The sequence below is a fragment of the Pinus tabuliformis genome, chromosome Q (genome assembly GCF_031772625.1).
Source record: "Pinus tabuliformis cultivar Carrire ecotype Pingquan chromosome Q, CPIR1, whole genome shotgun sequence".
Classification (NCBI taxonomy): Eukaryota; Viridiplantae; Streptophyta; class Pinopsida; order Pinales; family Pinaceae; genus Pinus; species Pinus tabuliformis.
This window is the reverse complement of record NC_142296.1, coordinates 630,115,179-630,128,445: the sequence shown is the minus strand read 5'-3', so window position 1 is coordinate 630,128,445 and position 13,267 is coordinate 630,115,179. Positions and strand designations below refer to the sequence as shown.

The 13,267-nt window shown below is 41.8% G+C and overlaps 1 protein-coding gene across 1 annotated transcript; it reads right to left on the bottom strand.

The window, feature by feature from the left end:
- Nucleotides 1–11,595: 11,595 nt before the first annotated feature.
- On the bottom strand, nt 11,596–12,564 carry LOC149221033 (putative disease resistance protein At5g63020). The gene has a single exon (XM_089387298.1). The coding sequence runs from the start codon at nt 12,562–12,564 to the stop codon at nt 11,596–11,598; it is 969 nt and encodes a 322-aa protein (XP_089243424.1).
- Nucleotides 12,565–13,267: the final 703 nt, after the last annotated feature.

Sequence of the window (13,267 nt, the reverse complement as noted above, 5' to 3'; positions counted from 1 at the left end):
GCAGACAATTCTCCATACAGTGACCAACTCCTCCTCTGCGGGCACAACCTCGCTACCGCAGCATGCAACCGACTCCTCCTCCGCCCGTTACACGAACCTGGCTGCCCAGAGAAACCCACCACACCAATAGAATATGAACTAAACATAGAAAAACATGGCTTACCTCCCCTGCGTCGAAGTTCTCAGATTTCCTAGTGCAATTCCTATGCACCTCCCCACTATCTGCCGACGAGCTGGGTGGCGCGTTGCAGGTCATGAAGGTAGACCAACCACTCCCAGGGAAGAGCCACACCCCACGTTCTCTGCCTAACTGCCGCTCCAGAGGAGAAATTCCTTGTCGAAAGAAGACCTAGAGTGAGGCAAGGGAAGCAAGAGCCCACCACCCACTCACACCAGCCCTGGGACTACAATTCCCGTCGTTGTAGTTTGTCCTGTGCTCTCTCGGATCCCACAACCAAAGAGCTTGCCAGTTCCAGTCCCCCACATACCCTTCAATCTTGAACCCGTCCTGCACCGTTGTCCCAAGCCTCTGCCTGAGCCAGGACGCCAATACCTCACTTCTCTCCCTCACCCAACACTCCCTCCTCATCGCCCACCCTCTGCAAATGACCACCCTACTATCTCCTTCCTGCATTAAGTAACACTCGTGGGAGAGCCAGACTCCCAATAGCCATTAAGTTGGGCATGCTGTGCATGGAGGCCCAACTAGCTCCATGCTCCAACCCGTAGCCACCTGTCTCCTTGATTGGACACCCCCATCGGGGTCTTTTAGATCCTTATGTATCAGTTTTTGAAGATCTTGCATTTCCCTAGGGTCCAAGTCCGCTTTGGTGCGAAGCTTTGACCAAGCCGCCCTGAAGTTTTTATGCGGTGGGTTCGCCCCACAGTTGGCCAGCCAGTCTGTGACTTTATTGCCTTCACAGAGTACATAATTGGTACTGATGTATTCGAAGTTTGTCAGGGCTTGCTGGATGCGAGAAAGTTGAGATTCTAGTCTCCAGCTCCTTGCCACCTTCTGGGGGGAAGATCCATTGATAATCCTTTGTACCATATCTATGATGAGGCATGAGTCCCCCACTATTCTGATTCTTCGATATTGAAGGTTGGAGGCCAGGCTCAGGCCCACTTCCAATCCTGTCAGCTCAGCCATGTTATTCGTTGTTATACCACAAAAGCTAGAGTAAGCTACCCTTGGGGAGCCTACTGAGTCACGAATGATGCTGCCGAAACCTGTCAGTCTGGGATTACCCTTGGAAGCCCCATTGAAATTAATCTGGAGGCAGCTATCAGGGGGGGGGGAGGAATGAAGAGGGGGAGTGGGCAAGGGAAGTCGCGAGATAGGCATGCTCGGGTAGATCAAAGCAAACGAGAGGTTCAGATGGGCAAGAATCCAGGCTTCCGATGGGTCAGGGTTCCAGTCATCAGGGGACCATGATTCAGAAAGGATGGATTCTTGGATATTCGACATCGTCAAGCTCCATATGTGCATGCTAGATGGAGTTTGTCCATTGAACAGGACCCGGTTCCTTTTTTTCCAAGTGTTCCACAGAATTAGACCTAAGGTTAACCACGAGGCCCGATTCACCACTGGATTGGAGAATTGGTTAGTCTGCCAGTTCTCAAGGAGATCGTGGATGTCATCTAGATGGGTATCTATTGGGCCAAACAGGTCGGAGGTATGATTCCAAACTTCACATGTTATGGGGCAGTCTCCAAAGAGATGGGAAAGGGATTCTTCCACTTGCTTGCATAGGATACATATTGACGGGCCAACAAAACCCCTTTTTTGGAGGCGATCCCAGGTAAGAATCTGCTTGTGGCCCACTAGCTAGAGGAAGTGAGCAACCTTGGGCCATAGGTTGCTTCTCCAGATGTGTCACCAGAAGAGGTGATTCGATTGAGCCTGACCATTAGCCTGGATGAGATAGGCTTCTTTCACTTAAAAGGTTCTTGTCGTAGAACGACCCCATCTTAGTTTGTCCATCTCCTGGGATATATGGACCTGACATTGAGAGAGATAAGTCCCCAGGCATGCACTGACCTCCCGTGAGATTTCTCTTGGCCAATCAACACCGTATTTCCATCTCTGTCATCCGTGGTGTTCCACATCTTCCATCCAGTAATCTGATACGCAGAGGGCCGAGATTGAGTGGAAGAGGGGTATCAGGTTAGAAAGCGATTGATCTTGAGCAAGTCGGGGGAGATGCTTCCAGGAGTCCTGCCAGAAGAGGGAGGATTTCCCATTCCTTACTTCCCAGAAGAAGTAGTCTCGAATTATATCATTGTTATTATTAGCATGATTCCATATTGTAGATCCAGTGCTTGTAAGAGGTTCGTGAAGGCAGGCTTCCTGCAATTTTCCTTGTCCATATTTCTGAGACCAGATCGTCTTCTAGAGTTCATTCCCTCCTTGTATCCACTGCCACCAGAGCTTTTCTCTGAGGGTGTCACTCAAGACATCCGGATCGCGTAAACCGAGCCCTCCCATGGTCTTTGGGAGATAAAGTTTATGCCAGGCTACTAATGGCCACTTCTGTTCCATGGTTGCCCCACTCCAAAGGAATCTTCTAAACATAGCAACCAACTCGACATAGATGCTCTTAGGGGCCAGGAGGGCAGATAGTTGATATAACGACATAGCTTGCAGAGCATATTTCACTAGGGTGGCCCTCCCTGTCAGGTTGAGAACACGGAAGGTCCAGGTCGATACTTTTTGGAGAGATTATTGCAGAGGTCTTTCCAGGGGGCAATGTGGAGGGGGTTGACAATGAGGGGGACCCAAAAATATTTAGAAGGGAGATATCTAATTGAAAAACCCACAGCTCAGGCAAGACAAGCTTGGACAGGCCTGGGAGTGTGAAAGAAATAACCCTTGGTCCCTGTCACACACTCTTATTCATTGATTTTTGTGCATTTGAAACTAGTTCTCCCTTGTGTTTCCTTGGCACTCCTAAACACTTTCTGGCATGCATTGGCACACCTTGGCACTTGGCACATCTTGGCATGCTTCCCTGGACTCTAGCAATCCTTAGCACTGCCTAGCATACCTTGTCACTCCCTCCTTAGCACACCCTAAACACACTGACACTTCCTGTCACAAACTCTTATTCATTCATTTCCATGCATTAATTTGACCTAGTTCTCCCTTGTGTTTCCCTAGAACTCCCTAACACTTCCTAGCACGCGTTGGCACACCCTGACACCTGGCACATCTTGGACGCATGCTGCCCAGACACTCTAGCATGCCTTAGCACTGCCTAGCATACCATGTCACTCCATCCTTACCACACCTTGACCTCATTGACACTCCCTGTCACTCACTCTTATTCATTCGTTTTCATGAATTTTGACCTAGTGCTCCATTGAGTTTCCCTAGCAATCACTAGCACTCCTTACCACGCATACACACACCTTGGAACTTGGTACATCTTGGCATGTTTCCCTAGCACTCTAGCATGCCTTGGAACTGCATAACATACCTTGTCACTCCCTAGTTGTCATGCCCTTATAGATAGCCTTACTTTTTTTGTGACTAGGGAACCCAACCAAGTCATTGAAAAATAGTGTTTTTCCTAGTCCAAAGTCTCCCTTTGTCTGAAACTGCTTTGTCCAGCCCCTTATCGCAATTGTAGGCTTGCCTCCTGCAAGTCCTATTATAAAATTATCCTAACACACTTGGTCCTTGGGACACCTGGAATTCACCGACACTCCCTGGAACACACTCTTATTTGTTCATTTACATGCATTTTTACCTAGTTCTCCCTTGTGATTCCCTGACACTCCCCAACACTCCTCGAAATGCATTGGCACTATCTGGAATTTGTTAGCACACCTTTTCATTCCTTGGCATGCCCTGACACTCCTTAGCTATCATGCCCTCACAACTACCCTTACTTTATTTTGCAACTTGAGAACCCAAACAAATCCTGCCTCGACTACAACAACTTGACCAAGTTATAGTTACTACAACTAGACTATTCTTTGTTCACCTAAGAACTTCCTATAACTCCTCTTATGATACTCATGTCGAATCTAAAATCATAAAACTTAACAAGTTACGAAGACAAGACTCACATCCAACCATGGTCATAAAACAACTAAGCAACATAGTTTACATTTTGACATGTTAGCACGTCTAACAATCCCTTGGCACTATGTGGCACATGGTATCATTCCCTGCATTCCTTAACATGCTTTGGCACTCCCTGACACCTATCACACCTAGAACTCACTGACACTCCCCATCACACTCTTATTCATTCATTTCCATGCATTTGAAACTAGTGCTCCCTTGTGTTTCCCTCGCACTTGGCCCTAACAAACGCTAGAATGTGTTGGCGCCACACCTTGATGCCTGACACATCTTTGCATGCCTTAGAACTTAGCATGTATTGGCATGAAAAACATGCCTTGGAACTGTCTAGCATGTGTTAGTACTTCATGGAATTCCCTGGAACACCTTGGCACTCCCTAGTTGTCATGCCCTCATAGATAGACTTACATTTTTTGCGACTTGGGAACCCAACCAAGTCATTGGAAAAACAATGTTGTGCCCAACCCAAAGTCTCCCTTTCTCTGCAATTTCTTTTTCCACACCTTATCACAACCATAGGCTTGCCTCCTGCAAGTCCTATTCCAAACTTCTCCTAAAACACTTCATCCTTGGGAAACCTAGAATTTGTTAACAATCCTTGACACACACTCTTATTCGTTCATTTCCAAGCATTTTGACCTAGTTCTCCCTTGTGTTCCCTTGGAACTACCTAACACTCCTCAACTTGAATTGACATTTTCTGACATGTGTTAGTATGCATTTTCATTCCTTGGCATGTCCTAACCCTCTCTAGCTATCATGCCCTCACACTACCCTTAATTTTTTTAGACTTGGGAACCCAACCAAGTCCTGCCTCGACTACAAAAACTTGACCAAGTTACAATTACTACAACTATACTATGCCGTGTTCACCTAAGAACTACCTATAACTCATCTCAAGCTACTCATGTCCAATCTCAACTCACCCCACTTAGCAAGTTACCAAGTCAAGGCTCACGTCCAACCATGGCCATAAAACAACTAAGCAACATAGTTTACATTTTGACATGCCATAGAACCTTGTACGTCTAACAATCCCTTGGCACTATGTGGCACATGTTAGCATCCCCTACATTACTTGGAATTCTCTGGCACTTCCTAGCACACCCTACCACTCCTTGACATGACCTGGAACTCTACCAAGCCTTGGCACTTCCTAGGATATAACCTTGTCACTCCCTCCTTAACACACTTGGAACTCACTGACACTCCCTATCACACACTCTCATATGTTCATTTCCATGCATTTTGAACTAATTCTCTCTTGTTTTTCCATAGCACTCCCTAACACTCCCTGGCACGCATTGGAACACCATGGAACCTGGAACATCTTGGCATGTCGCCTTGGAACTCTAACATTCCTTGACACTACCTAACATACCTTGTCACTCCCTCCTTAGCACACCTAGAACTCACTGACACTCCCTATCACACACTCTTATTGATTCATTTCCATGCATTTGAAACTAATGCTCCCTTGTGTTTCCTAGCACTCCATAACACTTCCTGGCATGCATTAGCACGCCCTAGCACCTAACACATCTTGGCATGTTTCTTTGACCTCTAACATGCCTTAACACTGCCTAACAGACCTTGTCACTCCCTTTTTAGCACACTTGGACCTCATTCACACTTCCTATCACAAACTCTTATTCATTCATTTGCATGCAATAATTTGACCTAGTGTTCTCTTGTGTTTCCTTGGCACTCCCTAACACTTCCTAGCACATGTTGGCACACCCTGGCACTTGGCACATCTTGGGCGCATGTCGCCCTGCCACTCTAGCATGACTTAGTGATGCCTAACATACCATGCCACTCACTCCTTAGCACACCTGGAACTCGCTGAAACTCCCTGTCACACACTCTTATTCATTGATTTCCATGCATTTTTACCTAGTGCTCCCTTGTGTTTCCCTATCACTCACTAACACTTCCTAGCACATGTTGGCACACCTTGGACGCATGCCACCCTGGCACTCTAGCATGACTTAGCGTTGCCTAGCATACCACGTCACTCCCTCCTTAGCACACATGGAACTCACTAACACTCCCTGTCACACACTCTTATTCATTCATTTCCATGCATTTTGACCTAGTTCTCCCTTGTGTTTCCCTGACACTCCCTAACACTCCTTAGCACACATTGGCACACCCTAGCACTTGGCACATCTTGGTATGCTTCCCTATCACTCTAGCATGCCTTGACACTGCCTAACATACCTTGTCACTCCCTCCTTAGCACACCTGGAACTTGTTGACACTTCATTTCCATGCATTCGAAACTAGTGCTCCCTTGTGTTTCCATGATACTTGGCCCTCACACTCCCTATCATGTGTTCATGCCACACCCTGGCACCTGACACATCTTGGCATGCCTTAGAACTTGACTTGTCTTGGCATGCCTATCATGCCTTGGAACTGTCTAGCATGTGTTAGTACTTTCTAGCTTTCCCTGGAACACCTTGGTACTCCCTAGCTATCATGCCCTCATAGATAACCTTACTTTTTTTGTGACTTGGGAACCAACCAAGTCATTGGAAAAACAATGTTGTGCCCAACCCAAAGTCTCTGTTTGTCTAAAACTTCTTTGTCTAGGCCCTTATTGTAACCATAGGCTTTCCTCCTACAAGTATTATTCTAACCTTATCCTAACACACTTTATCCTTGAGACACCTGGAATTCGTTGACACTCCTTGGCACACACTCTTATTCGTTCATTTCCATGCATTTTGACCTAGTTCTCCCTTGTGATGTTATGGCACTCCCTAACACTCCTCAACATGCATTGCCACTATCTCACATGTGTTAGCATTCCTTTTCATTCCTTGGCATGCCCTGACACTCCTTAGCTATCATTCCCTTACAACTACCCTTACTTTTTTTGGGACTTGGGAACCCAATCAAGTCTTGCCTCGACTACAACAACTTGACCAAGTTACGACTACTACAACTAGACTATGACTTGTTCACCTAAGAACTGACTATAACTCATCTTAGGCTACTATGAATATATTCTTGGACCATTACAATGTTTTATAGTATTATACTTCCCTTTACAAAACCCCCTTTTCTCTTCTGGGTTAATTTTTCTTGAGTGAACTTTCAAATGGTTGCTAATGATTTTTTTCAAGACCTTATATGAAATATTGCACAATGACACTAAATGGCACGTATCAAAACCAACAAGATCCATTTATTTTTGTAATAGTGTAAGACAGGATGTGTTTATCACCTCATCTGTAGATGCCCCATTTATTATGAGATTCAAGGGATGTTCTATTGTCTTTATCCACATAAATGCTTTAAATAACCTCACATTAGCCATGAGTGGTGAGTCCAGGGGTGAATGTGTGAAACTATTAAAATTACATCATGTTTAATTTCCTTTTACATCGTGAGGTTGTTCTCGAGTAAGGTTGATGCATCATCACAAGGGAGCATGACACATTTTTGTGGGGGAGCGATTAAAGTTGTAACACAATTCAAGTGATATACACCTCCAATGTAAATGTCATTATTATATGCTTATGTCAGGTTATTAGAGAGGTTATTTATAGACAATACATTCAGTGTACTTGGAATTCATCTTTTCATTGCCTCGACTCTAAGATGGATTTGTACTAGGTACACTTCATGCAAATGAGAGGGGGTGTTAGTGTTTAACCCACATATGCACCAAAGCATTGGATGTTGCTCTTAGATTCCCCTTGTTGTGTTCGAAGTGGGTTTACATTAGCATTAAGTTGAAACTAATCATCATGATCTTCCTCTTCTCAATAACATCTGCTAGCTTTTCCATATACATGAGATAGAGTTAGAGGTTCACCTCATATGTAGAAGCCGCATTTATTATGAGATCCAAGGGACATTATATTGTCTCTATCAAGATTTGGATGGTTCATTGTCTACATTCTTTCAATACATGTCTAGCTCTTTTTATGAGGGAGGTTCTTGGATTTAGATATTTATATAATGCCTTATGTGACCTTCCCCATTTGAACTCTTTTAAGGGGGTCACCTCCTTCCATGTTGCCTTGCCTACTTAGGGCCAAACTTGACAAACCAAGATTCAAACTTCTTCAACTATCAAATTGGTGAGGCCTCATACCTCATCTTGGCCTTAATGGGACATATTTCTTCAAAGAGACTTATGAGGATTTCCCATTGTAAATTGTAGGTTGGATGTCATAGGACCTATTACCCCCCTTTATATATGGGTTTTTAGAGGAAATTTATAAATTTTCATTGTCATCTTAGCCTCTGGAATTATTTTCACATTGATCATTTTCTAGCTGAGGTATATGCATCTATATGTAACTCATGGATTTATCATTGGCTCAATCACACCTTTCCTTGGCCATCTAGGACCCTAGGTGTAGGAAGAGGTTGCTTTAGCTACCACATTTAGCTTGATATGTATGATCCATGTGTATATGATATCTTGAATGTGTATTATTTTTATTGTGATCACTTAAGAAATCTATTCTAACTCTTAATGCTTTGCCTATAAATTCTAAGTTGGATTGTCCCATGGTGTTTCATAATTTTACTCAAAGAAGTGTGTCATATTGATGGTTTGGGAATATACTTGGTGATTTGAGTAGGTGCTACACATCAATATTATTGTACCCCTTATTTCCCTTAGTCAAATTTTATCCCATGTCATTCTATAGGATATTCATTCATTTTCCTCGGGTGAGACCTTTATGATTAAGCATTCATAGATTTGTGGCAAATTATTTCCCCTTTTGTCATTTGTGATGAAAGAAAAGAAAAAAATGAAAGCCAAAATAATTAAAGATACACTAATACGATGTATCTAAGTCTAAACTCGAAGGTTGAAGTGCAAATGCATGTAAATTTTATATCTATGAGTTGTTCCAAACTAATGAAAAACTCATTCCCTAAGTCCTAGATATAAGAAAAAGGTGAAGAAAGGAAAATTAGGCCCGATGAATGGTAACCCATGATAATGAAACCCAAGATCTCAAAATGACAACTGCAACTATTTCTAATTGTTTCCTTTGAACACTAAATGAGTGGTGTGATGAAGGAAGTATCCCAAGTAGAAATCAACTAGTCTTAGATGAATTCCAAATTCTTGAAATATAATAGTGAGAAAGTGTGGCCTTTGGGTAATATCTTGGGCAATAAGCCACATTCTCTAGTTCAAAGAACATCCTTGAATCCCATTTATTTCTTTTTCTGCCAACATCAATCTAATAAAACAATGATAAAACCTAGTGTTTATGATATAAAATAAGTTTGGGATGGAGAGCCATGTTGAATGCATGGAGGCTTGAAATGCCAAATGGAACACAAGTGGGCAGATGTTGCATTTATCTTGAATGTTTATGTAATAAAATTTTGTTGTGAGGGAAATCACACAAAGTAAAGGAGAGAGGACAGGAGTAGGGTTGAACAACAAATGAACCACATAGGCATTGAGAAGAACACCTTGGAGTGAGGAGCTTCCCTTTCATTGAGAATGATTATGTTTACAAAGCTCATCAAATGCATGGATGAGGGTCACATGCTAAGTGTCGTGGGGGAGGGAAAGTAATTAGCACCCTTGGGTGGCTCTAATGCAAAGAGTTAGACATAATCCACATTAGATGTGAGTGTGGATCAATACAATATCACTAATTTACCATTCCATTGATTATTCTCCAAATATGGGCTAAGTGTCTTGTAGCCTTGAGGGTTAGTTTAAGTAGCCATGAGTAAGATGTGAGATCTGTCTCCCCATTTTGGTGAGGTTAGATGTTCAATTCTCTTGGTCCTCTAGGGGCAAGATGCTTGGAAGTTGGGCAGTGATGGTCTACCTAAATTACCATCCATCAAAGATGGTGAAGTCTATGGAATTTTCCCATATGTATATATATATATATATATATATATGTAAAAGAAGGCCACACATAAAGTGGGTGCTCTCCTTGTGGTTTCACCCCATTGACACAATCATTTATGTCACACAAGGCCCAACCTACTTTGTTGGAAGACTATTGTTGAAGGAAAAACATAGGAACTTGGTGGAGAAGAAGCAAAACTCCTTGTCATTGGAGGGTCATATTTTGATCACATGAAAGACAATCAATGCTTGTGGGAATATTTGGCATTAGGATACAATGTTAGAGGTCTCATTTGTATGAGAGCTCAATAGCTTCTTATTGGGAGGAGATATATGCAATAGTGTAGAGATGACATAAACACAATGAGATAACTTAATTGTGAAAACTCTAATATATAATGTAATACACACCTTTTATAAACAAAAATAAATAAATATTTATTATTCTCAATATAAATATATTATTATTCTAATTTGATTTAAATTAAATCCTTAGATTTATCCGCACATATTATTAATTACACCAAACACATTTTAAAATGAAATAAATTATCATATATAACTAATCATATAGAAATAATTTATCCCTCCAAAAAAAATTAAAAATTAAAATTTTATCCCTCCAAAAATAAAAATAAAAATTAGAAGTCAAAATGATTTACCGCTTGACTCTACCCCTATTTACAAAATTTCACCACCATTATCTAACCATGTGTTACCATGACACAATCGTCAAGAGCGGGAAACAAAACATTTGAAAACCATTACCTCCGTGCACAATCAGCTAAGGGTGGGAAACAAAGTGGTTTCAAGTTTAAAACATGACTTTTCTATCAGACCATTGATTCAGAGTCTACAAAGAAGAAAGCCAGAGAGGTTTGGCTTCTTACTCATTTCAAAGACGTTGTGAGTAGTTCAATAGAGTTTTGGTCCGACTCGTTACCCACAACCAACTTCTGCAATAAAACCCTGATACGATCTCCCATATCTACCATTGCTTCACTCAATACATGACCGAGGCACAGGGCTTCTATGGATGTATGCATCTACCTGTTTGGACTTGAATTCACGAGAATGAGAGCGTGCTGTAGAGGTTAGGGTTTATTTTTTCAAATCTACATGCAGGAACAAGACAAAATTACTAGTCTTCTGTGATTTGGAGGTGCTGCAAAACCAGGAGCCACATAGAGAATCTGTGGGCAATGTTAATTCTATTTCAAAAATTCAGAAGCTAATGTAGGCTATGGGAGCCCACGATTTCTCTCTGAAGGACATTTTCAGGCCCAATCGCCACCGTACCATCAAGTTATTTGGCGCTCTCATCAATTTCTGGTGCTACAGGTGAGATGGATATTGTATGTTACGAGATGTGTTTTGACATTTTTCTTCGTACTCAAGGAAAATACTTATTATGGGTAGGCCAGACAATAATAGAATGCAACAACGAGCTTGAAAATGAATTACTGATAGAAGAGATGAACATCGAGGTTTTTTCTGCCCAAATTCTCTTATGCAAAATAATTGGTTTGCTTCAGATATTTTTTTGTAAATTTAATTAGCTTAGATTTGCATATTTATTATTATTATTTTTTTTTATGGATCTAAACTGGAACGATAATTAAAAGAAAAACAGATTCTAACTTAAGCACTACAGGCTGAAATTAAGAAGTTGCAGATGGATTTCAACATCTTTGGGAAACATGGCACGATAAAGAAAACAGTTCTTCAAAGTAGGATTGGGCAAATTATCGTAACTCCATCTCAATGGCTCGAACAGCTCCTCATTAACATGAGGATATAAACTCAGAAAATTTGGATCCCCTGTTTGCATCTGCTTTAAAGCAAGTTTCCAATCATCCACAGGTCTTCTCCTCAATGTAGCGGCTAGTACACGTACGGCTAGGGGCAAACCTTTACATTCATCTGCAACTTGTCTCCATGTATTCGCTTTATCCTGGGGAATACCTTGGCCTTCAAAAGCTATCTTGCAAAATGAATCGGCGGCTTCGTCGAGGAATAGGGTTTGTACTTTCATGGACTCTTGTGCACCCATTTCTCCAGCCTGGCGAGCAGAAAATACAATCTTGCTTCCCTGCTTATTGACAAACGCCATGCCCAATTGATTAATATCGAAGAATCTCCGTAAATCATCTAAGAACACAAGAACTTTCTTGTCCCTCAGAGAAGCAGACAATGACGTCTTCCTATAATCAACATCATTATAGCTTGGTAAGTCATGCTTGATTTCGTGAACAATACAACTCTGCAAGTCGGCCAAATTAGGGAATTGACCAACTTTAACCCAAATCACAAAATCAAAGCCTCCTCTATTAACCTTGAAAACGTTGTATGTTCTTTTTAGCAATGCTATTTTACCAACCCCTCCCATTCCATATATACAAATTACGTGAACGACCGACTCTCCTGTAAGCAAGCTCATTAGCTTCTCAGAGTTAATCTTAGACCCTACCAATCCAGTGGTTGGCTCCTCCTGCAAGAGTACTGTATATTGTTGTTGCGGTGTAGAGATGACTAGCATCTGAATACAGAGACTGAACTGTATATCATTAAGGAGACCCTTAAACAACTCATCGAAAGTTTTTTTCCAGGCTTTCATCTGTTTTGAGACTTTGCACTTGGAAGGGTCGCAATCAGTACATTTCCAAGGCTATAATGAGCTAGTGATGAGCGTAATTCCTTTACCAATTTCAGCTTTCGTCTCATCAAGCCGAGATTTCAGCAACCACGGCGGCGTAATTCCTTTACCAATTTCAGCTTTCGTCTCAGCAACCACGGCGGCGTCTTTTTCTGAGCTCGGAATTGATCATTTATATGCTCTATGAGCACTGAATAAACAACAATCTGATTTGCAGGTTGAAGTGCGTAATCTCTAGGAGAAAATTAGCTAGTATAATAATAAGGTAAAATCTTGGATTTTGTGGGCTCTTTTCCTTTTGCAGAGTTTAGAACTTGGCAAACCTAACTTGGATGTCAATGTCAGGGTTTTTTTAATTTTAAAAACCTTTAAATCTATTATCCTTTGGTTGAATGCTGTCACCCAATACCCAATACTTACGAGCTTTTGGATTTCTTCGTTGTATCATTATTTCTGCTAGACTTGCCAACTATAAATACCTCTCACTTATATTAGGAAGAAATCAAGTAGATATTGCTTCTTACTTTACAGTGCTTGGTTTTTGAAAACATGATATGTTTGCACATGTTGAATACCTAAATACAAATGTATAATCAATACTGCCATAGAGACCACCAAACTATGCCTCTTAGACCACGGTGCCTCCACCCTAGCTTCTCCTGTC

What these genes read in the sequence shown, in the direction of transcription:
- LOC149221033 (XM_089387298.1), bottom strand. Translation starts at nt 12,564, where the DNA reads ATGAAAGCCTGGAAAAAAACTTTCGATGAGTTGTTTAAGGGTCTCCTT.